Source organism: Pan paniscus, chromosome 1 (genome assembly GCF_029289425.2).
Source record: "Pan paniscus chromosome 1, NHGRI_mPanPan1-v2.0_pri, whole genome shotgun sequence".
NCBI lineage: Eukaryota > Metazoa > Chordata > Mammalia > Primates > Hominidae > Pan > Pan paniscus.
Genome location: NC_073249.2, coordinates 96,135,124 through 96,161,515, shown reverse-complemented (window position 1 = coordinate 96,161,515; position 26,392 = coordinate 96,135,124). Strand labels below are relative to the sequence as shown.

The following is a 26,392-nucleotide window of genomic DNA, read 5'->3' as shown; positions in this document are numbered from 1 at the left end:
ATCGCTTATGCCTATTGGCTTACTTTGTCAAACCGGGCTTATGAACCAATAAAAAACGCCTACTGTGTCAGGAACTAGCCAATAAGAACTGGTTCTATAGTAATGACGAATTTTTGATCAGACATTAGGTGGCACTAAAGAAGTCAGGACAACGACTACGTAGTGTTCTATAACAATCATGAGAAATTTTAGTTCTAGATAGCAGAGTGGCGCAGCGGAAGCGTGCTGGGCCCATAACCCAGAGGTCGATGGATCGAAACCATCCTCTGCTATCGAAGTTTTTTCATTGCCCTGTATGGCATACGTAATCTACGTTTCTTTAGTAAAGGAAAATATCTTGCCAATTGTCCTACCTCAAAAATGCAACCAATACCAGCTATTTTTGCCACTAGCAGTTGAAGTTGATGGGGAAAAGGGAGTTTGAACACTGCACGTCTACAAACTCGAAGCAGGAGAAACAGGTTTTAGATAGGAGAGGAGTATATTGATTGAATTAGTGTGGAAAACATGGTTTTCCATGTCCATGGAAACAGGTGTTCCACCCGCCTCAGCTTCCGAAAGTGCTGGGATTACCGGCGTGAGCCACAGCGCCCAGCTTGGTTACATAAATTCTTTAGTGGTGATTTGTGAGATTTTGGTGCACTCATCACCCGAGCAGTATACACTGAACCCAACTTGTAAACTTTTATCCCTCACCTACCTCCCTTCCATAAGTACTTTTTCGATATTTAATTTACTACAGCAAAACGTAAACATCTTAAGTCTAAACGTATTCTGTCCACGTAACCACCAACCAGATTAAAATAAATATTATTAATTTTTAAAAAACAAGCAAACAAAAAGCGGACCGAGTGCGGTGGCTTGTGGCCACCCAGCACTGTGGGAGGCCGAGACGGGTGGATCACCCGAGGTCAGGAGTTCGAGATCAGCCTGGCCAACATGGTGAAACTCCGTCTCTACTAAAAATACAAAAATTAGCCGGCGTGCTGGCGGGCGCCTGTAATTCCAGTTACTCAGGAGGCTGAGGCAGGAGAATCTCTTAAATCCGGGAGGCGGAGGTTGCAGTGAGCTGAGATGGCGCCACTGCACCCCAGCCTGGGCGATAGAGGGAGACTCCGTTTAAAAAAAAAAAAAATCTTACTTGAGGTTTGTTGAGCTTCTTGAATCAATGGCTTCAGGTTTGTCGTCCATTTATTAAATTTATCAGCTATTATCTCTTCAAGTATTAGTTTTACCTATTATTTCCCTCCTTCCTGAACTCCAAATAAAGACGGGTTAGACTTTTCCCCCAGTAATCTCTTTGTCTCTTACCCTCTCTTCTATTATTTCATTTTATTTACACACAGGGTCTCACTCTGTTGCCCAGGCTGGAGTGCAGTGGTGCACCATCATAGCTCACTGCAGCCTCAACCTCCTGGCCTCAAGAGACTCTCCCATTTCGGCCTCCCTAGTAGTTGGGACTACTCAAAGGCACAGGCAACACCACTCCGAGCTAATTTTATTTTATTTTTTTGAGATGGAGTCTCCCAGGCTGCAGTGCAGTGGCGCTATTTCAGCTCACTGCAACCTCCGCCTCCCCGGTTCAAGCGATTCTCCTGCCTCAGCCTCCCGAGTAGCTGGGACTACAGGCGCCCACCACCACGCCCGGCTAATTTTTTTTTTTTTGTATTTTTAGTAGAGACGGGGTTTCGCGGTGTTAGTGAGGATGGTCTCCATCTCTTGATCTCGTGATCTGCCCGCCTCGGCCTCCCAAAGTGCTGGGATTACAGACGTGAGCCACCACGCCCGGCCCTGCCCAGCTAATTTTTGTATTTTTAGTAGACATGGGGTTTCACCATGTTGGCCAGAGTGGTCTCAAACTCCTGACCTCAGGTGATCCTCCTGCCTCTGTCTCCTAAAGTGCTGGGATTACAGGTGTGAGCCACCTCCCTTGGCCCCGGGCTTACTTATTTATTTATTTTTGTAGAGATGGGGTACTTTATATGTTGTCAAGGCTAGTCTTTGTTTTTTGTTTGTTTTTTGTTTTTTGTTTTGAGACAGAGTTTCGCTCTTGTTGCCCAGGCTGGAGTGCAATGCGTGATCTCGGCTCACAAACTCTGCCTCCCAGGTCCAAGTGATTCTCCTGCCTCAGCCTCCCGAGTAGCTGGGATTACAGGCATGCACCATCATGCCTGGATAATTTTGTATTTTTAGTAGAGACAGGGTTTCTCCATGTTGGTCAGGCTAGTTTCAAACTCCCAACCTCAGGTGATCCACCCACCTCAGCCTCCCAAAGTGCTGGGATTACAGGCATGAGCCACTGCAAAGGCCTTTTACCCTCTCTTTTTATGCTTTTCATTCCTTTTTATCCATTCTTCATTTTAGGTAGTTTCTGCTGTCCTTTCTTCCAATTTATTACTTGCTCCTCAGTTTAGTCTAACATAGTATTAAATCTATCATTTGGTTCTTAATTTTGGTCTTTTAATATTTTGGGTCTGTATTATTATTATTTTTGAGACAGGGTCTCACTCCTGTTGCCCAGGCTGGAGTTCAGTGGCATAAACACAGCTCACTGAAGCCTCAACCTCTTGGGCTGAAGCGATCCTCCTGTGTCAACCTCCAGAGTAGCTCGGACTACAGGCATATGTCACCACACCCAACTAATTTTTTAATTTTTGGTAGAGATAAGGTCTCACTATGTTGCCTAAGCTGGTCTCCAACTCCTGGGCTCTAGTGATCCTCACCTCAGCCTCCCAAAGTTCTGGGATTACAGATGTGAGGCACCAAGCAGGACCTTAGATTTTCTATTTATTTTACTCCCAGGTTGCCCCTAGGAGTGCAGCCTTTTGAGATCCTAGCCCAAAACACGAAGGTGGTTTACCAAGGTTATCACCTTTGGGAACATTTGGACTCCTTTTTTTTTTTTTTTTTGAGAGTGAGTTTCCCCCTATTGCCCAGGCTGGAGTGCAGTGGCGCAATCTCGGCTCACTACAACCTCTGCCTCCTGGGTTCAAGTGATTCTCCTGCCTCAGCCTCCCGAGTAGCTGGGCTTACAGGCATGCACCACCACGCCTGGCTAATGTTTGTATTTTTAGTAGAGATGGGGGTCTCACCATCTTGTGCAGGCTGGACTTGAACTCCTGATCTCATGATCCATCCATCTCGGCCTCCCAAAGTGCTGGGGTTACAGGCATGAGCGACCGTGCCTGGCCCTTTTTCTTTTTTTTAATTTAAAAAAATTGAAATGGGGTCTCGCCCTGTTGCCCAGGCTGGTCTGAAACTCCTAAGCTCAAGCCATCCTCCCGCCTTGGCCTCCTAAAGTGCTGGGATTACAGGTGTGAGCCACCACACCCGGCCTGGACTTCACCGGCCCCACACAACCTATTTTCTGCCACTAATTCCGAATCAGCAAATGACCCCAGGGTAAAATCAGCCCTACTGCTGGGCTTACTTCTCTACTTTCCTGTACTTTCATGCTGTCACACCAATAATTTCTCACTATCTTATTTTTTTAATTATTATTATTTTTTGAGACGAAGTTTTGCTCGAAATGGAGTGAAATGGTACGATCTCAGCTCATTGCAACCTCCGCCCCCTGGGTTCACGCAATTCTGCCTCCGCCTCCCAAGTAGCTGGGATTACAGGTACCTGCCACCATGCCCGGCTAATTTTTGTATTTTTAGTAGATACGGGGTTTTGCCACGTTGGCCAGGCTGGTCTCGAACTCCTGACCTTAGGTGATCCACCTGCCTTGGCCTCCCAACGTGCTAGGACTATAGGCGTGAGCGACTGTGCCTGGCCTCACTATCTTATTAGTTCTTTTATTATTATTTATTTATTTATTTATTTATTTATTTATTTATTTTGAGACAGGGTCTTGCTCTGTTGCCCAGGCTGGAGTGCAGTGGCGTGATCTCGGCTCACTGCAACCTCTGCTTCTGGGTTCAAGTGATTCTTGTGCCTCAGCCTCCCGAGTAGCTGGGATTACAGGTGTGCACCACCAAGCCCGGCTATTTTTTTTTTTTTTTTTTTTGAGACAGAGTTTCACTCTTGTTGCCCAGGCTGGAGTGCAGTGGTGCGATCTCGGCTCACTGCAACCTCCACCCCTTGGGTTCAAGCAATTCTGCCTCAGCCTCCCGAGTAGCTGGGATTACAGGCACCTGCCACCACGCTTGGCTAATTTTTTTTTTTTTTGAAGAGACGGAGTCTTGCTCTGTCACCCAGGCTGGAGTGCAGTGGCGCGATCTCGGCTCACTGCAAGCTCCGCCTCCCAGGTTCACGCCATTCTCCTGCCTCAGCCTCCTGAATAGCTGGGGCTACAGGCGCCCGCCACTGTGCCCAGCTAATTTTTTTGTATTTTTAGTAGAGACAGGGTTTCACCATGTTAGCCAGGATGGTCTCAATCTCCTGACCTTGTGATCCACCCGTCTCGGCCTCCCAAAATGCTGGGATTACAGGCTTGAGCCACTGCGCCCGGCCCGGTTCTTTTATTTTTATTTTTATTTATTTATTGTTTTTTGAAACAGGGTCTTGCTCTGCTGTCCAGGCTGGAATGCAGGTGCGCAATCTTGGCTCACTGAAACCTCTGCCTCCTGGGTTCAAGTGATTCTTGTGCCTCAGCCTCCCTAGTACCTGGGATTACAGGCATGCACCACCAAGCCCGGCTAATTTTTTTTTTTCTTTGAGACAGAGTTTCACTCTTGTTGCCCAGGCTGGAGTGCAATGGCATGATCTTGGCTCACCGCAACCTCTGCCTCCCAGGTTCAAGCGATTCTCCTGCCTCAGCCTCCTGAGTAGCTGGGATTACAGGCATGCGCCACCATGTCCGGCTAATTTTTGTATTTTTAGTAGAGACAGGGTTTCTCCGTGTTGGTCAGGCTAGTCTCGAATTCTCAACCTAAGGTGATCCACCCGCCTCGGCCTCCCAAAGTGCTAGGATTACAGGCATGAGCCACCGCACCTGGCCTACACCCAGCTAATTTTTGTATTTTTAGTAGAGACGGGGTTTCATCATGAAGGCCAGACTGGTCTTGAACTCCTGGCCTCAAGTGATCAGCCCACTTCCGCCTCCCAAAGTGCTGGGACTACAGGTATGAGACACCATGCCCAGCTAGTTCTTTGATTTTTAAAAAAGTATTTCATCCAACACTTTTAGTTGTCTGTAGCTTTAGGGCTAGTTCACCATTATTGAAAGGAGCTCAATTACTAAACTATATTTCTAGTCCAGTCATTTCTTCTGAGCTCCAGCTCCACTAGTCCGAGGCCTATCAGACACTTCCACTTGATTATCTATAGGCACCTCACATCCAATAAACTAAAAGTATCATCCTTCCAAAACCTTCTTCAGCTTCTCAGCTAATGGGGTCAACATCACCTAGATCTGTTATTTGTATAATGTCCTCACTTCCCAAAGTTCAACTGATTCTACTTACAAAACATCTCCCCATCTCTATCTGCTGTCTACCTCTACAATCTCTGGAATCCGCCATCTCCATTACAGGACAAGAACATTATGCCTGTCACACAAAAGCTTTCATAATCTTCCCTCCACTGCCCTCTTCCCTGCCTCTCTTCCTCAGTCATCCTACATGCACACACCTTACATCCTAGATCAGGGCTGAAAACACAAACTCCTACTACAGCCAGGCAGGTAATGCACCTGAGTGAAGCAGGGTGCCTAGGAACCATAATGAACTAGACTCATTTCAAGGAGATAATGGATACTTGCTCTGGTTAATTGCTCATGGAGGGATGCAGGACAATATATTGCCAGCTCTTCCAATATTTTAAGGAAAGTCAGAAATCCAGGTTGGGCCTGGTGGCTCACACATGTTATCCAGGAATTTTGGGAGGCCAATGCGGGAGGATCGCTTGAGCCTAGGAGTTCAAGACCAGCCTGGGCAACATAGGGAGACCTCCATCTTTGAAAGAAAAAAAAAAAAGTCAGAAATCCAAATATTCATGTACCATCTTTTTTTTTTTTTTTTTTTTTTTTTTTTTTGAGACAGAGTCTTGCTCTGTTGCCCAGGCTGGAGTGCAGTGGTGCAATCTCGGCTCATTGCAACCTCTGTCTCCCGGATTCAAGGAATTCTCTACCTCAGCCTCCCAAGTAGCTGGGATTACAGGCAGCCGCCACCATGTCTGGCTAATTTTTGTATTTTTAGTAGAGACGGGGTTTCACCATCTTGGTCAGGCTGATCTTGAACTCCTGACCTCATGATCCACCCACCCTGACCTCCCAAAGTGCTGGGATTAGAGGCTTGAGCCACCTTGCCCGGCCCCATCTTATGATATTTAAGTGTGGGGAATTAAATACAATATACATAGAGAGAATGCAAGCCAAAGCATGCCTGCCATCTCAAGTTGGCCTATCGACCACAATTTGCTCTAGATAATAAGAATATTCAAGTCTCCTAAAATTCCATATATAGGAAATATACTTCAACATTCTGCTCTGTCTACACAGAATACCTTTCTCATCCTTCTATCCTCTTGAATTATTTCTTTTTTGGAGATTTTCTGGCCCCAATCCAAGCAGAATGAATAGCCCTCATCTGAGTCCTTTAGCAATTTATCCATGTCTCCCCTGTAGTGCTTAATGCATGTTGCATTACGGTTATTTGTCCCAAATGGAGCTCCTCAAAGGCACGGACTATATATATTCATCTTTATGCCCTCGGCACCTAGTGGGTGCTTAACGCACCGAAGGTTCTCTGGAAATGTTTGCTGACCTGAAGTTTGGTGATCTTATGTCCTGCTTAGGCGCAGCGTTGGAGAGGTTGGCGCTGCAATGCCGTCAATAACCCCCGATGACCATTAGAGGGCACACTGATTCCACAGCAGTCTGCACCGGGGGCCCAGCTGTCAAGTGCTCCAAAACCCACTCCCCAATTTACGCCTCCAGTGGTCATCTCCCACAGCCTTCATTTTAACAACCCTCAACACAAAACAGTCATTTTCTTGGGGCGTCCCTGAGGTGTGAACCTCCTCCCTCCCAGACACCCACCCACTCTCCCCATCTTCCTACAATTTGGGCGCTAAAGATTTAATTCCGCCCTGACACCAGATCATTTTTCACAGCTAATCTGCACAGTCTGGAAGGTGGCAGGGAGGGAAAGAGAGGGAGATCATAGAAGGAATGGGTAACAAGCACTCTGGGCTCACCTTCAACTTTAACGGACTTTCCAGAAACCCGTCACCTTCCACCCCACACCCAAACACACACATCCACGCACTCACTCAGTTTCCTGCCAGGATCCCAAACCAGCACACCTTTCCCTCTTCCCCCGAGGAGACCAGGTAGGAGGCGAGGGAAAAGGTGGGGCGCAAGTGGGCCCCGGTTGCTTCCACACACACCCTCCGTTCAGCCGTCCTTTCCATCCCGGCGAGGGCGCACCTTCAGAGGGTCCTGTCCTCCAAAGAGGTAGGCGTGGGGCGGCCGAGACCGGGGAAGATGGTCCACGGGGAAGCGCGCGGGCTGGGCGGCGGGGAGGAAGGAGTTAAAGATCCTGGACTGGCTCTTCTGTCACTGAGTCTGGGAGGGGAAGCGGCTGAGAGGGAGGGTTCGGAGCTTGGCTCGGGTCCTCCACGGTTCCCTCCGGATAGCCGGAGACTTGGGCCGGCCGGACGCCCCTTCTGGCACACTCCCTGGGGCAGGCGCTCACGCACGCTACAAACACACACTCCTCTTTCCTCCCTCGCGCGCCCTCTCTCATCCTTCTTCACGAAGCGCTCACTCGCACCCTTTCTCTCTCTCTCTAACACGCACGCACACTCCCAGTTGTTCACACTCGGGTCCTCTCCAGCCCGACGTTCTCCTGGCACCCACCTGCTCCGCGGCGCCCTGCGCGCCCCCCTCGGTCGCGCCCCTTGCGCTCTCGGCCCAGACCGTCGCAGCTACAGGGGGCCTCGAGCCCCGGGGTGAGCGTCCCCGTCCCGCTCCTGCTCCTTCCCATAGGGACGCGCCTGATGCCTGGGACCGGCCGCTGAGCCCAAGGGGACCGAGGAGGCCATGGTAGGAGCGCTCGCCTGCTGCGGTGCCCGCTGAGGCCATGCCGGGGCCCCGGCGCCCCGCTGGCTCCCGCCTGCGCCTGCTCCTGCTCCTGCTGCTGCCGCTGCTGCTGCTGCTGCTCCGGGGCAGCCACGCGGACAACCTGACGGTAGCCGTGGTACTGCCGCTGGCCAATACCTCGTACCCGTGGTCGTGGGCGCGCGTGGGACCCGCCGTGGAGCTGGCCCTGGCCCAGGTGAAGGCGCGCCCCGACTTGCTGCCGGGCTGGACGGTCCGCACGGTGCTGGGCAGCAGCGAAAACGCGCTGGGCGTCTGCTCCGACACCGCAGCGCCCCTGGCCGCGGTGGACCTCAAGTGGGAGCACAACCCCGCTGTGTTCCTGGGCCCCGGCTGCGTGTACGCCGCCGCCCCAGTGGGGCGCTTCACCGCGCACTGGCGGGTCCCGCTGCTGACCGCCGGCGCCCCGGCGCTGGGCTTCGGTGTCAAGGACGAGTATGCGCTGACCACCCGCGCGGGGCCCAGCTACGCCAAGCTGGGGGACTTCGTGGCGGCGCTGCACCGACGGCTGGGCTGGGAGCGCCAAGCGCTCATGCTCTACGCCTACCGGCCGGGTGACGAAGAGCACTGCTTCTTCCTCGTGGAGGGGCTGTTCATGCGGGTCCGCGACCGCCTCAATATTACGGTGGACCACCTGGAGTTCGCCGAGGACGACCTCAGCCACTACACCAGGCTGCTGCGGACCATGCCGCGCAAAGGCCGAGGTGAGACGCTGGCACACCCCGTCCCGCCGCTTAGCCGCAGGGCCTCCCCTCTGACCTGCCGGAGGCATCGGGACTTTCTCTCTAGTCTGGGGGCACTCTTCTTTCTCCTCGCCGTTCTTCATTCTACTTTCAGCTCCCCGGCCCTTTCTACAGCTGAGTTTCTATTTCCCTCTCTTCTTCCGCCACCCCCACCACGTCTCTATCCTCTCACCTCCCCGACCCCCACTCATTCCCTCCCACCCTAGCACAGCTCGGTTCCGGTCCCTTTTTCCCTCCCACATTTTCTCTCTTCCCTATAGCCTTCTCCCCTCTTTCATCCTCTCCTCTCATTGCGCCTCATCCCCTCTCTTCTCCCCCTCCCTCTCGCTCCTCTCTCCCTCCTGGCCCCATCCTTCTCCACCTTCAGCTCCACTATCCCCCTCTCCCTACCCGTTCCTTCCTCCCTTCCGCCTCCCCCTTCCTCCTCCCGCCCACCGCCCCGCACCCGCCCGTTCCACCCTTCGTCTTTCTCCTGCTGTGGCCTAGGCTGAGCCGGGAGTTACCACTTAACTCTCACTGGGTCTCTCCTGCACCCTATCTCTAAACTTCCTCCCTTGGGTTCCTAGCTTTCCTACTCCTGTCTCTCCCGCAGTACCTAGGCTTCTCTCTCTGACTCCCCGTCTTTCTCCAGTTATCTACATCTGCAGCTCCCCTGATGCCTTCAGAACCCTCATGCTCCTGGCCCTGGAAGCTGGCTTGTGTGGGGAGGACTACGTTTTCTTCCACCTGGATATCTTTGGGCAAAGCCTGCAAGGTGGACAGGGCCCTGCTCCCCGCAGGCCCTGGGAGAGAGGGGATGGGCAGGATGTCAGTGCCCGCCAGGCCTTTCAGGTGAGTACCTAGGTTTGAAGCCCAGGCTGTCTCAGCTTGTGGCACATCATTTCTGGGCACTGTGTCCCTCAGCGTCTGAAAGAATTCCAGAAAAGAGGTTTTTGTCTGTTTGTTTCTTTATGCACTCCTGGTAACTCACAGAACAGAAAAGAGGTTGGTGATGCTCACTGGGAATTAGGCAATGAAGGGCAGACTGCCCAGGGGCGCTTCGCCACCAGCAGGCTAAAAAGATAAGAAAATGGGCTTGAGGCGGGAGGAGGATAAAGTCCCACAGCCTGGGCAGGACTTGGAGAAGGCATCCCATTGGATCCCCTGCTTTGGAGTGGGCATCACTTCATGCAGGGCATAGGGTCCAGTTTGACCTTGAGCTAAGCAGAGACGCAGCTCTGGGAGGTGGGCTCCCAACTGTTGGGGCCCCACAGTACTAGGGAATAGTCAGCTCTCAACTCTCTGCTCTCCACTGACCCCTTTCTCAGGCTGCCAAAATCATTACATATAAAGACCCAGATAATCCCGAGTACTTGGAATTCCTGAAGCAGTTAAAACACCTGGCCTATGAGCAGTTCAACTTCACCATGGAGGATGGCCTGGTAAGAAGGGGTCCCGGGACCCTCCAGCGTGGACCTCCAGCCCCCACTCCATGACCCTCTGCCAGCCTCCATCCTTCCCTATTCCCAGTTCTCCCCTTCCTTCCCTCCCTTCCCATTGTTCCATGTTTCTCGTGATGATGGAGGAGGACACTGGCAAGTTCAGCCTCTGAAACTCAGGTCATCATCAGTAATATGGAGACGATACATCCTGCCCTGTCTACCTAGCAGGATTCAGGAAGTGATGCTAATCCAAAGGCATCGTTTAAATAGTAAAATCTCCCTGTGATATAGGGGTGTTATTTTCTCCCATCCTCTTCCAAAATCCCTGTGCCTCTTGTTCCCTTCCCCACAGCTCCCACCTCCATGCCCTTCATATGCCCACCCCAGCCGACCTCTGTTTGCCCCTACAGGTGAACACCATCCCAGCATCCTTCCACGACGGGCTCCTGCTCTATATCCAGGCAGTGACGGAGACTCTGGCACATGGGGGAACTGTCACTGATGGGGAGAACATCACTCAGCGGATGTGGAACCGAAGCTTTCAAGGTCAGGGCCTGGAGGTGGCTGGAATGGGCTGCCTTGGGGGATGAATCCCAGGTGCCCAGTGTCAAGCCATGAGAAGCCTATTGTCCTGCAGCAGTTACCTATGCACACCAGCCTTTTCCTCCACAGCTTTTTTCAGGCCCATCCCTCAGAAGTCCTACGAAGTGTCCAATCTCAATCATCCCTGCTGGGCACTGAGTTCTTTTACCTTTCTTTTTCTTTTTCTTTTTTTTTTTTTTTTTTTTTTTGAGATGGAGTCTCGCTCTGTCCCCAAGACTGGAGTGCAGTGGCGCAATCTCGGCTCACTTCAACCTCCGCCTCCCAGGTTCAAGCAATTCTCCTGCCTCAGCCTCCTGAGTAGCCGGGATTACAGGTGCCCTCCACCAACACTTGGCTAATTTTTTGTATTTTTTTTTAGTAGAGACAGGGTTTCACCACGTTGGTCAGGCTGGTCTTGAACTCCTGACATCGGGTGATCTGCCCACCTCAGCCTCCCAAAGTGCTGGGATTACAAGCATGAGCCACAGTGCCCGGCCGTTTTACCATTTACTATCATTCTGTACACATGTATGTTTGGAAGGCAAGGCAAAAAAGATTAGAGGATGAAGAGATGAAGTGGGGCAACCCTGAACTTCTATTCTCTCAAACATAGTCATCTTCCCCTATGTCCTCAGGTGTGACAGGATACCTGAAAATTGATAGCAGTGGCGATCGGGAAACAGACTTCTCCCTCTGGGATATGGATCCCGAGAATGGTGCCTTCAGGGTAAGTTTGTGCACCCAGAAGACAGTGCCAATTCCAAATGACATCTCACCCTCCTACTTCTCCCCCACAGCCCTGCCAGGGCACCTGTTTATCCTGTAGCCATTCCACCATGCCTGGACACTTACAAGAGCCCTGGATAAAACAGACCCAGCTCCAGTCTGGGGAAGCCACCAGAATGATAGGGACTCACAGGCATCACACTTGGGGAGCCCCATGCCTGAGGAGGGAGCACAAGCCTGCCCTCGGGGAGCTCCAAAGGGAGGCAGGCAGGACCGCCTCGCAGCAGAGACAGGGCCGTGAAAGATGCACATTACACAGCTCTGCAAGCGAGCAGGACAGGAAGGCGCTGAGGCCAATGGCCACAAGGGACAGGTCATCCAGAGAAGGCCTCCTGGAAGACGGGCACATGGACTGGGCCTGCGAATGTAGGCTAAGGTGAACATTACCTTCTCCTGTTTTCTACCAAGAAAATAAGTAGAGAAAAATCAATGCTTGGTTGGTACTTCAACCAAGATTATAAACTCCCTGAGTGTAGAGATCGGGTTCTAAATGGAGTTTTCTTTATAAACCCCTTGATAGTTTTCAGGTGTTTCCACTTGAGTAATATGTGTGTGGTATGAGGTCCTGTGTCCAGTTGCAGTGGGGACTTGGTAAGCAGGTGACAACCCAGATATATATGTAGGCTCTGGAAGCAGAGCTGGGGTAGGTGGGAGGTGAGACTGCTGCACTCACAGCATGCCTTCCCCGCAGGCCCTGGCCTAGCCACCACTCCTGCTCTCCCTTAGGTTGTACTGAACTACAATGGGACTTCCCAAGAGCTGGTGGCTGTGTCGGGGCGCAAACTGAACTGGCCCCTGGGGTACCCTCCTCCTGACATCCCCAAATGTGGCTTTGACAACGAAGACCCAGCATGCAACCAAGGTGACTGCCCCTTGCCTTCCAGGCCTCCATCCCAGAGATGCTGCATCCTTCCCCTAAGCACAGTCGAGTAGGTGCTCCTGTCCCATGCTGAGGGCTTTCTGGAGAATGACTCCTGCCTTTTTCTTCCCTTCATCCATCATCCCAGTTCACCGATGGACTATTAGAAAGTTCTTCCTCCTGCTGTCTAACCCAAATCTGTCTTGCTGCAATATGGACTCTCTCCTGCAGATCACCTTTCCACCCTGGAGGTGCTGGCTTTGGTGGGCAGCCTCTCCTTGCTCGGCATTCTGATTGTCTCCTTCTTCATATACAGGTGAGCTGTGATGTGGGGGGTTGAGTGAGGCTGGGGGACCCAGAGAACCAATAGCAGAGGAGGTGGTGGGGACCCAGAGGGAAGAGGGCAGGGGTGAAGGGGCAGCAGGGGAAAACCAAGGGAGATGAGGAAGAAAGGAGGCTTAAAAGCCAGAGGAGAAAGAAAGAGAAGGGAATGGCAGGGCGAGGGGAGGAGACAAGGTTGGGAATGGCCAAGGAGAGTCAGAAAGATCCAAGAAGCAGAGAAGTTGATGGGTGACATCACAGGGGCGTGGACTGGTTTTCCTTGCTACTCTTGCAGGCCAGATAGGAAGCAACTTTCTGAACCTTTGCAATCATGCCCATGTTAGTTGAGGAGGGTGAGCCCTGGTGTGTGCCAGGTGCCCAACCTAGAATGGAGAAGGGAGCTGAATGAGCCTTGTTCCTGCCGTCCAGTGGAGGCTAAAATGAAGTACAGGAGGAGTTAATGATATACAAAAGCAAGGAGGGAGGGGAGAAAAATCACTGCTGGTTGAGCATATAATGTGTGCCAGGCACTTCCACGTACACTATTTCTTTCTTTCTTTTTTTTTTTTTTTTTTTTTTTTGAGACGGAGTCTCGCTCTGTTGCCAGACTGGAGTGCAGTGGCATGATCTCGGCTCACTGCAACCTCCGCCTCCCAGTTTCAAGCAATTCTCCTGCCTCAGCCTCCCATGTAGCTGGGACTACAGGCACATGCCACCACGCTCAGCTAATTTTTGTATTTTTAGTAGAGACAGGGTTTCACCATGTTGGCCAGGATGGTCTCGATCTCTTGACCTCATGATCCACCCGCCTTGGCCTCCCAAAGTGCTGGGATTACAGGCATGAGCCACTGTGCCTGGCCTCATGTACACTATTTCTTTTCATTCTTATAATAGTTAAGAATGAAATAGATATTGCGGCCTCATTCCCAAGTAAGGACATTGAGGTGATTCCCCCAAGGTCCCCAGTAAGGCAGAATTTCCCCCAGCCATCCTGATTCTCAGTCCAGAGGATAGAATTCCCCCTCCATCTCTGAGTGCATGGTGTGGTCCCATGGCTCTGAGGAGGGGCTGCTGAGCACCCTGCCCTGGGTCAGCGGCTCAGCCACAGGCTCAGATGCAGCCTTCGTATCCCAGGAAGATGCAGCTGGAGAAGGAACTGGCCTCGGAGCTGTGGCGGGTGCGCTGGGAGGACGTTGAGCCCAGTAGCCTTGAGAGGCACCTGCGGAGTGCAGGCAGCCGGCTGACCCTGAGCGGGGTAAGAACGCTGGTGTTTGTGTTGGGGGGCAATAAAGGAGAGGTGGGTACAAGGGGCAGTGCCTGAGGGATAGGGAAGGGAGCGGGATTCTAGTCCCAGCTCTGCTTTCACTTGCTGTGTGACCTTGAGCGACTCATAGTCCCTCTCCGAGACTGTCTCAGATGATGATTACAGCAGCAGAGCCTCCCTCACAGGGCTCTTTTAAAGGTCAGAGGAGATAGTACCTGTGAAAACACTTTAAAAAAAAAAAAGTAAATGAGGAGGAAATTTTATGATGTGGAACATAAAGCAGGGTGGGCCAGGCACAGTGGCTCACATCTGCAATCCCAGCACTTTGGGAGACCGAGGCAGGAGGATTGCTTGTGCCTGGGAGTTCAAGACCAGCCTGGGCAACAGAGCAAGACATCGTCTCTACAAAGAATACAAAGATTAGCAGGGCATGGTGGCGCATACCTGTAGTCCCAGCTACTCTGGAGGCTGAGGTGAAAGGATCATCTGAGCCCAGGAGTCTGAGGCGGCAGTGACCTAGGATAGCACCGCTGCACTCCAGCCTGGATGACACAATGATACTACATCTCAAAAAAAAACCCAACAACAAAAAGGAAGGGCGACACAAAGATAAGGCAGGATAAGGCAGGGAAATAAAGACCAGAGCACAAGCAATCAGGATGCAGACTGGGCCCACCGGCTGACCATTCCTCCTGCTCTCCCTCCTTTCAGAGAGGCTCCAATTACGGCTCCCTGCTAACCACAGAGGGCCAGTTCCAAGTCTTTGCCAAGACAGCATATTATAAGGTGGGCCTGGGGAAAGATCACTGGGCCTTGGGACTGGGGCAGGAGTGTACTCTGATGGAGGACTGGTGGGGGGTTCTAAGGGAAGGAGTAAGCTGGTGGGGAGCAGCAGATGGGGGCCCTGGGGGTGGGCTATTGGGAACAAGTGAGGGTCCTGAGGGCAGGGATGGGCTGTCGGGAGCAGCTGGAATTCCCAGGACATGGGACCATGCTCTTCACAGTGACAGTCTCCATTCCATGCCCAGGGCAACCTCGTGGCTGTGAAACGTGTGAACCGTAAACGCATTGAGCTGACACGAAAAGTCCTGTTTGAACTGAAGCATGTAATGTGGGGAGTGAGGCAGTGGCATGGAGAAGGGGCCCTCGGGGATGCAAGGGAGACTGGCCAACAGAACTAGTTATGGAGGGACCTCAGGGTACCCCAAGAAAGGGGCAGGGACTGGAGCCCTGGGATGGACCTTCATCTTGTGGGTGGGAGTGGGGGTATCCTAAGCTAGGAGAAGAGACCACTGGAGATAACCTGGAGGAATCTTGAGGGGCCATATGTGATGTCCCTGGGGGAGAGAGGGCTTAGGAGGCAGAGGGAGTAGGAGCAGATTCTGGGGAGGGTGGGCTAAAGGACATGGGTGGGAATCACCAGGGAAGATATTAGTGATGGTTGCAGAAAGTGAATAAGGAGTTAAGAAGAGTGAGGGTCCCTGAAGCTAGTGAGCAGCTTGGTGAGGAGCGAGGTCTCTGTCAAGCTCCTGATGCTGGTCCCACTTGCAGATGCGGGATGTGCAGAATGAACACCTGACCAGGTTTGTGGGAGCCTGCACCGACCCCCCCAATATCTGCATCCTCACAGAGTACTGTCCCCGTGGGAGCCTGCAGGTGAGGGGGACAAGGGGTGTCAAGAAACCTGGGTTCTAGCCCTGGCTCTGCCCCTGACTGGCCATAAGACCCTAGGCATGCCTCGCCCTCTTTCTGACCTTTCTGGCCCCATCTGTAAAAATGGGAGTTGGGGAAGGGCAGTGGCACTAGAGTCAATCCAAAGTTTTGTCCTGTTCTACCAGTTCACATCAGTAGGACCCTGCACCCTCCTCCAACTCCCAGGGGGATCTGCAGGGGATTGGTCTGACTCTTATTGCCCCAGCAGGACATTCTGGAGAATGAGAGCATCACCCTAGACTGGATGTTCCGGTACTCACTCACCAATGACATCGTCAAGGTATGCCCCTAAGCACCTATTGGATGTGTAGGGGAGGGGCCAGGCATGCTTCTCCTGGCCATGGGTGTAGGTCCCACTCCTGGCCAATACCTCTGCACACTCACATTTCCAGGGCATGCTGTTTCTACACAATGGGGCTATCTGTTCCCATGGGAACCTCAAGTCATCCAACTGCGTGGTAGATGGGCGCTTTGTGCTCAAGATCACCGACTATGGGCTGGAGAGCTTCAGGGACCTGGACCCAGAGCAAGGACACACCGTTTATGCCAGTGAGCCTTGACTCTTGAACCTAACACCTGCCCCCAGCACCACCCAGTAGGGAGACTGATGCAAGGCCTCTGATGGGCTTGGGCATGCTTGTCCTGACTCCAGCCTCAATTCATTCACCCATGAAAAAGGGAAGGCCAGACGGAGTGGTTTCTAAGGCCTCCTCTAGCTCTAACACTCTGTGATGCATCCAGATCAGTTTCGGCCACACCCTTGTTTCCCCCTCACCCCTTAGCTTTGGGCTCCCTCACTCGGTGACTACCGACCTCTGACCCACAGAAAAGCTGTGGACAGCCCCTGAGCTCCTGCGAATGGCTTCACCCCCTGTGCGGGGCTCCCAGGCTGGTGACGTATACAGCTTTGGGATCATCCTTCAGGAGATTGCCCTGAGGAGTGGGGTCTTCCACGTGGAAGGTTTGGACCTGAGCCCCAAAGGTGAGAGGAACACGCCTTCCTTAAACCCAGCCACAGTCTCAACGAACCCCAGCCCCAGGGAGAGGGTCCCCTGGCAGCACCACCACACCTTCCTTCTGTAATGGGGTTCAGTCACCACCCTTTGACCCATTGCTGCCAGTGACCAGTCCCCCGCCCCCATGCCTTGGTCTTGGACTTCCCCTGCCATCTCAGCTGGTTGCCCCAGTCTCTCTCTAGGCCCTTGGCCAGCCCCACCCCTCAGCTCCTCTACCCCCCAATACAGAGATCATCGAGCGGGTGACTCGGGGTGAGCAGCCCCCCTTCCGGCCCTCCCTGGCCCTGCAGAGTCACCTGGAGGAGTTGGGGCTGCTGATGCAGCGGTGCTGGGCTGAGGACCCACAGGAGAGGCCACCATTCCAGCAGATCCGCCTGACGTTGCGCAAGTTTAACAGGTCCCTGGTGTTTGTCATGGATCCCCCAGGCCCTTCCTCCACAGCCACCATTTACCTAATGCTTCTGGCTCCGGCTTATCCCAGCAGTGGCAGAGGGAGACCACTCACCTCCTCCCTGTACATAGTCAGCTCCAGCCCAGCACAGCCTCACGACCCTCTTCGCAAGTACAGCATGACTCAGCTGTCCCCACAGTCCCCTGCCATTCATGCCCCTTCCCTCCACCATCGACACCCCACACCCTTCCTGCCCACTCGCCTTGCTGGCCTCTAGACTTCTCAGCAGTGTGTAGGGTAGATGGGCCTCCCGCCTCCTGCCCTGTAGGCTCTTGGCCCTCCACGGGAGCTCCTGCCCCAGCCCTTGATTTCCCTTCCCCAGCGTGCCCACCAGGCCCAGTTCCTCCAGACACACCCTTCTGTGGACATCACTTTGTCCGCAATTGACCCTTGTCATTCTCCACCTCCTTTACCTCCTTCTAACTCACTGGGTTCAACAAAGATGAACAAAATGTCCATATGTCTGAAGCTTCATACTTGACCTTGGGGTCTCAGAAAGGAATTGAACTTTCTTCCTTCTGTTTTCCCCTGCTCCCCGGTATCCTGCTATGCCCTCAACCCTGAGCGTCTCTAGAGACCTCACTGCAGCCTGGAGGGGGAAGTGCCTAGGGGCGGGCCCTCACGGTAGGCTGTGCTGCTCCTCTCTCACCACCCCCACCGCCACCCTCTGCCCCCAGGGAGAACAGCAGCAACATCCTGGACAACCTGCTGTCCCGCATGGAGCAGTACGCGAACAATCTGGAGGAACTGGTGGAGGAGCGGACCCAGGCATACCTGGAGGAGAAGCGCAAGGCCGAGGCCCTGCTCTACCAGATCCTGCCTCAGTGAGTGCCTGAGTCTGGGGACCCCCCACAACACAAAGCCCCTGTCCCGACCCCCCACTCTGATCCTGCACCTGCCCTGACCCCTTAGCTCAGTGGCTGAGCAGCTGAAGCGTGGGGAGACCGTGCAGGCCGAAGCCTTTGACAGCGTTACCATCTACTTCAGTGACATTGTGGGTTTCACAGCGCTGTCGGCGGAGAGCACACCCATGCAGGTAGGCCAGGGTTCAGCCACAGGTGCCAGGCAAGCTCAGCATCTGGATCCCACCAGACCTGCCTTCTGGTTCTGCTTTACCCACCTGACCCCAGGTGGGGGCCCCTACTTCCTGTCTCTCTTAGCTTCTCTTCCCTTCCAGGTGGTGACCCTGCTCAATGACCTGTACACTTGCTTTGATGCTGTCATAGACAACTTTGATGTGTACAAGGTGAGGGTGGGAGTGGGGATGGGAAGGGACAGACAGACATGGACAAGGTCAGAAAAAGATGAGGGGTAGGCAGAATGATGTGGAGTCTTAAGAGAGGAGATCGGGGACACGGGCAGAGACAGTGACACAGGGAGACCCAGGAACAGGCAGAGAACCCATGTGGGATGGGGGATGAGCAAAGACAGATGAGGGTACAGAATGACAGACGCTGCACCCGGTGTGACGGTGTGGCCGGCCGCACAGTTGCAGCCGTCAAGTCCTGCACCCCCTCGCCACTCCCACAGGTGGAGACAATTGGCGATGCCTACATGGTGGTGTCGGGGCTCCCTGTGCGGAACGGGCGGCTACACGCCTGCGAGGTAGCCCGCATGGCCCTAGCACTGCTGGATGCTGTGCGCTCCTTCCGAATCCGCCACCGGCCCCAGGAGCAGCTGCGCTTGCGCATTGGCATCCACACAGGTAAGGCCACTGAAGGTGCAGGCGGGTATCCAGAGGCCAAGGCTTCGCAAGGGAAACTTGTCCCCTGGCCCAGCCCCTCGCCCTTTCATCTCTCTCTCTCTCTCTCTCTCTCTCTCACACACACACACACACACACACACACACACACACACACAGAGTTGGGACCTCAGATCCTGCCTCCTGCCTCTCTTGGATTGTCCACCTACCTCCCTTAACACCCCTCCCTCCCTCACTCGCTGATGGGCTCTGCTCCTTCCCTTGCTCCTCCCAGGACCTGTGTGTGCTGGAGTGGTGGGACTGAAGATGCCCCGTTACTGTCTCTTTGGGGATACAGTCAACACAGCCTCAAGAATGGAGTCTAATGGGGAAGGTACAGCGCCCCCTCCTAGAGGGAATGGGGAGGGCAGGGTGGCTGAGGGAAATGCCATCCTGGGGCAGCCTGTGCCTGCACAGCCCGTTTCAGCTCCTAGCCCTTTCGCCTCCCAAGTTCCCCTTCTCATAATATTAATAGTTCAACCTGGGCTCATCAACTTGACTGTAACCAGAGACTCAGGTTCCTGCTGCCCCTCTTGTTAAACGATGTAAAAGTATTTCCGGGCCAGTGCTGGAGAGTTCCCAGCAGGAATCCGATTTTAAGACCCTCTGTGGGCCGGGCATGGTGACTCACACCTGTAATCCCGGCACTTTGGGAAGCTGAGGCAGGCGGATCACCTGAGGTCGGGGGTTCGAGACCAGCCTGACCAACATGATGAAATCCCGTCTCTACTAAAAATACAAAATTAGCCAGGTGTGATGGCAGGCTCCTGTAATCCCAGCTACTCGGGAGGCTGAGGCAGGAGAATTGCTTGAACCCGGGAGGCAGAGGTTGCGGTGAGCCAAGATTACGCCATGCACCCCAGCTTGGGCAATAAGAGTTAAACTCTGTCTCAAAAAAAAAAAAAAAAAGACCCTCTGCTCCACCTTTGATGTGGTAAAGATGGCTTCAGAGCCAGCATAAGTGAGGCTGTGAATCTCAGCTCCACCGCTGGCTGTGTGTCAGTTTGCTATACCTCTCTGAGCCATGGTTTTCCTCATCTGTAAAAAGAGGGAAAAAATCTACCTCACAGGAATTATGTGAGAAACCCATTAAAAATGTCTACCACATAATTGTCATTTAACTTTTCCGAGCCTTAGCAGATTATCTGTAAAATGATGTCTATCTCAGGATTGCAAGAAGCCTAGCACGAACCCTGGTACCCAGCAGGCACCTAATAAATTCTTGCTCCTACCCGCCCCTTGCTCTTGCCTCCTGCTTATCTTCTATCCTTCTGCTGTATTCGACACAATTCAATGCAGTAAACATTTATTGAGTGACTACTGAGTGCCAGGCCCTGGGATAGTAACATGGCCCAGATCCAGAGTTAGCTGAGAAATTCATGTGGACCCCATCTAAACCTTATGGTGAAAGAAAGGCTGCTTGGGAGCCAGTCCTGGGAGCCCAGAGGGATCTAGATGGGCAGATATAACCTGGGCACTATTTTGGGGGCTGTCAGAGTACAGCCCCTTGTTGAGGGTCCAGTCCTCAAGGAGCACATTCCCAGAAATTGTTCAACATTCTGGGTGCTGGGGGTGCTTGTAATCCCAGCACTTTGGGAGGCCGAGGTGGGCAGATCACTTGAGGCCAGGAGTTGGAGACTAGCCTGGCCAACATGGTGAACCTCCTGTCTCTACTAAAAATACAAAAAATTAGCTGGGCGTGGTGGCACGTGCCCGTAATCCCAGCTACTCAGGAGGCTGAGACATGAAAATCACTTGAACCCAGGAGGTGGATGTTGCAGTGAGCCGAGATTGCACCCCTGGGCAACAGAGCGAGACTCTGTCTCAAAAAAAAAAGAGAGAAAGAAAGAAAAGAAAGAAACTGTTAAACACAACAAGGCCACTGTGACTGATGCAAACCCCAGAAGTAGGGACATGAGTTCAGACAGTGGTCAAAAAGAGGGTGTGGCAATATTGGGCCCCACTCCATCACTGACCTCCTCAGCCACTTGGGCAGATCACCCTGGGCCTCAGTTCCTCGGCCACAAAATGAGGGTATAGCATGAAATCATGAAAGCAACAATTTACATAGTGCTTCCTAGGTAGCACATTCTGTTTGAATACTTTATGGATGTTAAATTTAATCCTCACAACAAGGTTTTGAGATGGGTACTGACACTATCAGCATTTTACAGATTAGGAAAATGAAGCAGAGAGAATTTATTTTACATACCTAAGCAAGTATCCAAGCTGAGGTTCATACTGAGGCAGTGCAGGATCCAAAGTGCCAGCTCCTAACCACCATGCTGTGTAGAGCCGGGTGACACTCCAGAGAGTGCTGTCCAACAGGATGTTCCATAGTCATGAAAATGTTCTGTATTCTGTGCTGTCCAATACAGTAGCCTCTAGGCACATATGGCTACTTATCACTGGAAATGTGACGGGTGCAACTGAGGCCCTGATTTTTTTTTTTTTTTTTTTTTGGAGACAGAGTCTCGCTCTGTCGCCCAGCCTGGATGGAGTGCAGTGGTGCAATCTCGGCTCACTGCAACCTCCGCCTCCCAGGTTCAAGCAATTCTCCTGCCTCAGCCTCCCAAGTAGCTGGAATTACAGGTGAGTGCCACCACACACAGCTAATTTTTGTATTTTTAGTAGAGACGGGGTTTCCCCATATTGGCCAGGATGGTCTCGAACTCCTGGCCTCAAGTGATCCTCCTGCCTCAGCCTCCCAAAGTGCTGGGATTACAGGTGTGAGCCACAGCACCCAGCCTGAATTTTTAACTGTATTTAGTTTAAATTAATTTAAGTTGAAACAGGCACATGTGATTAGTGGCTACTGTATTGGATTACACAGCTCCAGAGTTCTAAATGAGAGGCTAATGTGGTCACGCACTACGTTCAGGGGGTGGGGCCCCTCTGAGCTAGAGGGCTTCCTGGCCCAAAAGAGGGAGAGAGGGTACCTGCCCACCTGTCCACCCCCACAGTCCCTGGTCTCTTTTGCCTCTACTTTCCTGCTCTCCTCTCTCACATTGCTCACCTTCCCTTCTCCCCTGTCCTACCCAGCCCTGAAGATCCACTTGTCTTCTGAGACCAAGGCTGTCCTGGAGGAGTTTGGTGGTTTCGAGCTGGAGCTTCGAGGGGATGTAGAAATGAAGGTAGAGGGAGAAGCCTCTGCCCTCCCCACCTTTTGGGGTCCTAGAGGGAGTTACCCTTCTCAAGCAGCCAATGCCACTCCCATCCCTAAGGCTCTCATCTGACTGGGGAAAGGGCATGTGCCACTCCCCAGCCCATCCTCTTTTTTCCCTCCAGGGCAAAGGCAAGGTTCGGACCTACTGGCTCCTTGGGGAGCGGGGGAGTAGCACCCGAGGCTGACCTGCCTCCTCTCCTATCCCTCCACACCTCCCTACCCTGTGCCAGAAGCAACAGAGGTGCCAGGCCTCAGCCTCACCCACAGCAGCCCCATCGCCAAAGGATGGAAGTAGTTTGAATAGCTCAGGTGTGCTGACCCCAGTGAAGACACTAGATAGGACCTCTGAGAGGGGACTGGCATGGGGGGATCTCAGAGCTTACAGGCTGAGCCAAGCCCACGGCCATGCACAGGGACACTCACACAGGCACACGCACCTGCTCTCCACCTGGACTCAGGCCGGGCTGGGCTGTGGATTCCTGATCCCCTCCCCTCCCCATGCTCTCCTCCCTCAGCCTTGCTACCCTGTGACTTACTGGGAGGAGAAAGAGTCACCTGAAGAGGAACATGAAAAGAGACTAGGTGAAGAGAGGGCAGGGGAGCCCACATCTGGGCCTGGCCCACAATACCTGCTCCCCCGACCCCCTCCACCCAGCAGTAGACACAGTGCACAGGGGAGAAGAGGGGTGGCGCAGAAGGGTTGGGGGCCTGTATGCCTTGCTTCTACCATGAGCAAAGACAATTAAAATCTTTATTCCAGTGACACTGTCTCTTCTTGAGGGAGAGAGGGTTGCCAGAAAACAGTCAGTTCTCCACTCTCTACTTCAAATAAGACTCACTTCTTGTTCTACAAGGGTCTAGAAGGAGAAGTAAAAAAAAAGACTCTCGATTCTTAAGCTGGGAATGCAGGCTCTGAGAGTAGTAACAGCCTATGAATTGCCCAGCAGTGCTGAAACTGGTTTAAGGACCCATTTACATCCTTAAGAATTATTATTATTGGCCGGGCACAGGGGCTCATGCCTGTAATCCCAGCACTTTGGGAGGCTGAGGTGGATGGATCACCTGAGGTCAAGAGTTCAAAACCAGCCTGGCCAACATGGTGAAACCCAGTCTCTACTAAAAATACAAAAATTAGCTGAGTATGGTGGCATGCGCCTGTAATCCCAGCTACTCAGGAGACTGAGGCAGGAGAATCTCTTTTTTTTTTTTTTTTGAGACGGAGTCTCACTCCTTCACCCAGGCTGGAGTGCAGTGGTGCCATCTCGGCTCACTGCAAGCTCTGCCTCCCAGGTTCACCCCATTCTCCTGCCTCAGCCTCCCGAGTAGCTGGGACAGGCGCCCGCCACCTCGCCCGGCTAATTTTTTGTATTTTTAGTAGAGACGGGGTTTCACCATGTTAGCCAGGATGGTCTCGATCTCCCAACCTCATGATCCGCCCGCCTCGGCCTCCCAAAGTGCTGGGATTACAGGCGTAAACCACCACACCCGGCCGAGAATCTCTTGAACCCAGGAGGCGGAGGTTGCAGTGAGCCGAGATGGCGCCACTGCACTCCAGCCTGGGCAACAGAGGGAGACTCTGTCTCAAAAAAAAAAAAACCAAAAAAAAAAACCAGGCACACTCCTGTAATCTCAGTACTTTGGGAGGCTGAGGTGGGCGAATCACATGAGATGAGGAGTTTGAGACCAGCCTGACCAACATGGAGAAACCCAGTCTCTACTAAAAATACAAAATTAGTTGCCAGACGCGGTGGCTCACACCTGTAATCCCAGCACTTTGAGAGGCTGAGGCAGGTGGATCATGAGGTCAGGAGTTCGAGACCATCCTGGCCAATATAGGGAAACCCCGTCTTTACTAAAAATAGAAAAATTAGCCAGATATGGTGGCACATGCCTGTAGTCCCAGCTACTCAGGAGGCTGAGGGAGGAGAATCACTTGAACCTGGGAGGCAGAGGTTGTGGTGAGCTGAGATTGCACCACTGTACTCCAGCCTGGGCAACAAAGCGAGACTCTGTCTAAAAAAAAAAAAAAAAAAAACAGAATTAGCCGGGCATAGCGATGCATGCCTGTAATCCCAGGTACTCAGGTGACTGAGGCAGGAGAATTGCTTGAACCCAGGAGGTGGGGGCTTCAGTGAGCCAAGATCCCACCACTGCACTCCAGCCTGGGCCACAGAGCGAGACTATCTTAAAAAAAAAAAAAAGGCTAGGTATAGTGGCTCAACCCTGTAATCCCAGCAGCTTGGGAGGCCAAGGTGGGTGGATCACAAGGTCAGGAGTTTGAGATCAGCGTGGCCTACATGGTGAAACCCCATCTCTACTAAAAATACAATAATTAGCCAGGCACGGTGGCTCATGTCTGTAATCCCAGCACTTTGGGAGGCTGAGGCGGGTGGATCACCTGAGGTCAGGAGTTCGAGACCAGCCTGACCAACATGGAGAAACCCCATCTCTACTAAAAATACAAAATTAGCCAGGTGTGGTGGTACATGCCTGTAATCCTAGCTACTAGGGAGGCTGAGGCAGGAGAATCACTTGAACCTGGGAGGCAGAGGTTGCGGTGAGCCGAGATCACGCCATGGCACTCCAGCCTGGGCAACAAGAGTGAAACTCCATCTCAAAAAAAAAAAAAAAGTACAATAATTAGCTGGGCGTGGTGGTGGGTGCCTGTAATCCCAGCTACTCAGGAGGCTGAGGCAGGAGAATTGCTTGAACCCGAGAGGCAGAAGTTGCAGTGAGCCGAGATTGTGCCATTGCACTCCAGTCTGGGCAACAAGAGCGAAACTCAATCACACACACAAAAAAGTATTAGGGACCTAAAGAGCTTTTGTTTATGTGGATATCTATTGATATTTACCATAGTAGATATTAAAACAAATCCTTATTTATTTATTTTTTAATTTTTTTTTTTTTTTTTTGAGACAGAGTCTTGCTCTGTCACCCAGGCTGGAGAGCAGAGGCACGATCTCGGCTCACTGCAAGCTCCGCCTCCTGGGTTCACCCCATTCTCCTGCCTCAGCCTCCCGAGTAGCTGGGACTACAGGCGCCCGCCACCGTGCCTGGCTAATTTTTTTGTATTTTTGGTTGAGACGGGGTTTCACCATGTTAGCTAGGATGGTCTCGATCTCCTGACCTCGTGATCCGCCCATCTCAGCCTCCCAAAGTGCTGGGATTACAGGCGTGAGCCACCGCGCCCAGCCACAAATCCTTATTTATTAACTCATGTAAGATAACAATAATAAGCCTATTACATGTTAATAATTGTTGACTGCTTTATCAAGAACATTCTTATGTGAAACCAGCCTTTTCAGTGTGCAGTGGTGAAGAATGCATGCAATACTAATTGGGTGCCACTGCCTTGATTTATGTAAAGCCACAGCAGTTTTACCCCCATTGCTTTTGCACTTCGATGCAATGTGTCAACTCTGTCAAAAAGGCAAATAACGTATTAGAATTATTATGAAAATCGTTTGACCTCATCTATGCCCTGAAAAAATATTTGGGACTCCCAGGATTTGCGGACCACACCTTGAGAACTGTTATGTTACTCAATGGCTGGCATACAGTAGGAATCAGATAATTAGTATGGACTGAATGGAGAGGCCTGGGAGCTGGGGAGGAAGTGGGGGTCGGGTGGGAACATATGGATGCCTTTCAACCCAGGTGAAATTTGGGGATTGTCCACCTGCTCCTCCATTCCCCATGTCAGTGTAGACAAATGTTGAGTCATAGTTTGCAAAATGCCTCTCAGCTGGGCCAGGAGCCCTGGTTTCCCTGCTGGACCCACCCCTCACCCCTCCTTCCCAGGCAGGCAGGCAGGCAGGCAGGCGGGAATGCGGGGGAGAGGTGGCTGCAGCTCCACCGCCCTCATGGGGGAGGAAAGTGCCAGACATTTCTTCAGGACCATCCATCAAGTGCAGGCAGGCCTCTCCCCTGACCTCCCAGGCCTCTTCCTGGAGTCCACCCTGTAGGACCTGGACGTAGGGTGGCCACTGGGAGCTTGGAGGTCTGGCGTGGCACTGCTCCCTGGTACACGGCTGGCAGTTTGGGATAAAGAAAGGATAAATTGCTCCCCTCCTGTCCAGTGACTCTTGTTTTGTGCTTCCCGCCCACCCTTTTTGGCACCAGTCAGGCTCAATTTATTGGGAGAGGGAGCAGACATGGTCCATCCTCTCACCAGCCAAGCCGGGGATGAACAGCACTGGGAAGACCTAACCAAGAGTGGTTGTCCTGTCAGCCACAGCTACTGAACTTCCTGATGGGCCCTGGTGGCCCTGTAGCCTCC

The 26,392-nt window shown here is 52.6% G+C and overlaps 1 protein-coding gene and 1 non-coding gene across 3 annotated transcripts; both read left to right on the top strand.

Annotated features, from left to right (window-relative positions):
• Positions 1 to 200: 200 nt before the first annotated feature.
• TRNAM-CAU (transfer RNA methionine (anticodon CAU)) lies at positions 201 to 272 on the top strand. The gene has a single exon. It is a non-coding gene; the product is annotated as a tRNA-Met (tRNA).
• A 501-nt stretch (positions 273 to 773) lies between these two features.
• On the top strand, positions 774 to 22,873 carry NPR1 (natriuretic peptide receptor 1). Of its 2 annotated transcripts, XM_003817147.7 has the most exons (22): positions 775 to 8,751; positions 9,422 to 9,621; positions 10,098 to 10,211; positions 10,622 to 10,757; positions 11,429 to 11,520; positions 12,306 to 12,441; positions 12,670 to 12,754; positions 13,894 to 14,014; positions 14,735 to 14,809; positions 15,052 to 15,129; positions 15,575 to 15,679; positions 15,945 to 16,016; positions 16,129 to 16,285; positions 16,563 to 16,718; positions 16,981 to 17,149; positions 17,881 to 18,027; positions 18,116 to 18,239; positions 18,381 to 18,449; positions 18,734 to 18,908; positions 19,180 to 19,278; positions 21,987 to 22,078; positions 22,233 to 22,873. In XM_003817147.7, exons 1-22 carry the CDS (start codon positions 8,031 to 8,033, stop codon positions 22,293 to 22,295), a joined length of 3,186 nt encoding a protein of 1,061 aa, XP_003817195.2. In that variant the 5' UTR covers positions 775 to 8,030; the 3' UTR covers positions 22,296 to 22,873. The 2 variants fall into 2 exon arrangements, with proteins under 2 accessions (XP_034791761.1, XP_003817195.2); XM_034935870.3 differs by lacking the exon at positions 15,052 to 15,129 and having other exon boundaries at positions 774 to 8,751.
• The last annotated feature ends 3,519 nt before the right edge of the window (positions 22,874 to 26,392 follow it).

Bases quoted from the DNA above. Each gene is read 5' to 3' on its own strand.
- NPR1 (XM_003817147.7), top strand. From the start codon at position 8,031: ATGCCGGGGCCCCGGCGCCCCGCTGGCTCCCGCCTGCGCCTGCTCCTG. The intron at 9,622-10,097 runs GTGAGTACCTAG...CCCCTTTCTCAG, and splicing joins GTGCCCGCCAGGCCTTTCAG to GCTGCCAAAATCATTACATA. The intron at 18,909-19,179 runs GTAAGGCCACTG...TGCTCCTCCCAG, and splicing joins GCGCATTGGCATCCACACAG to GACCTGTGTGTGCTGGAGTG.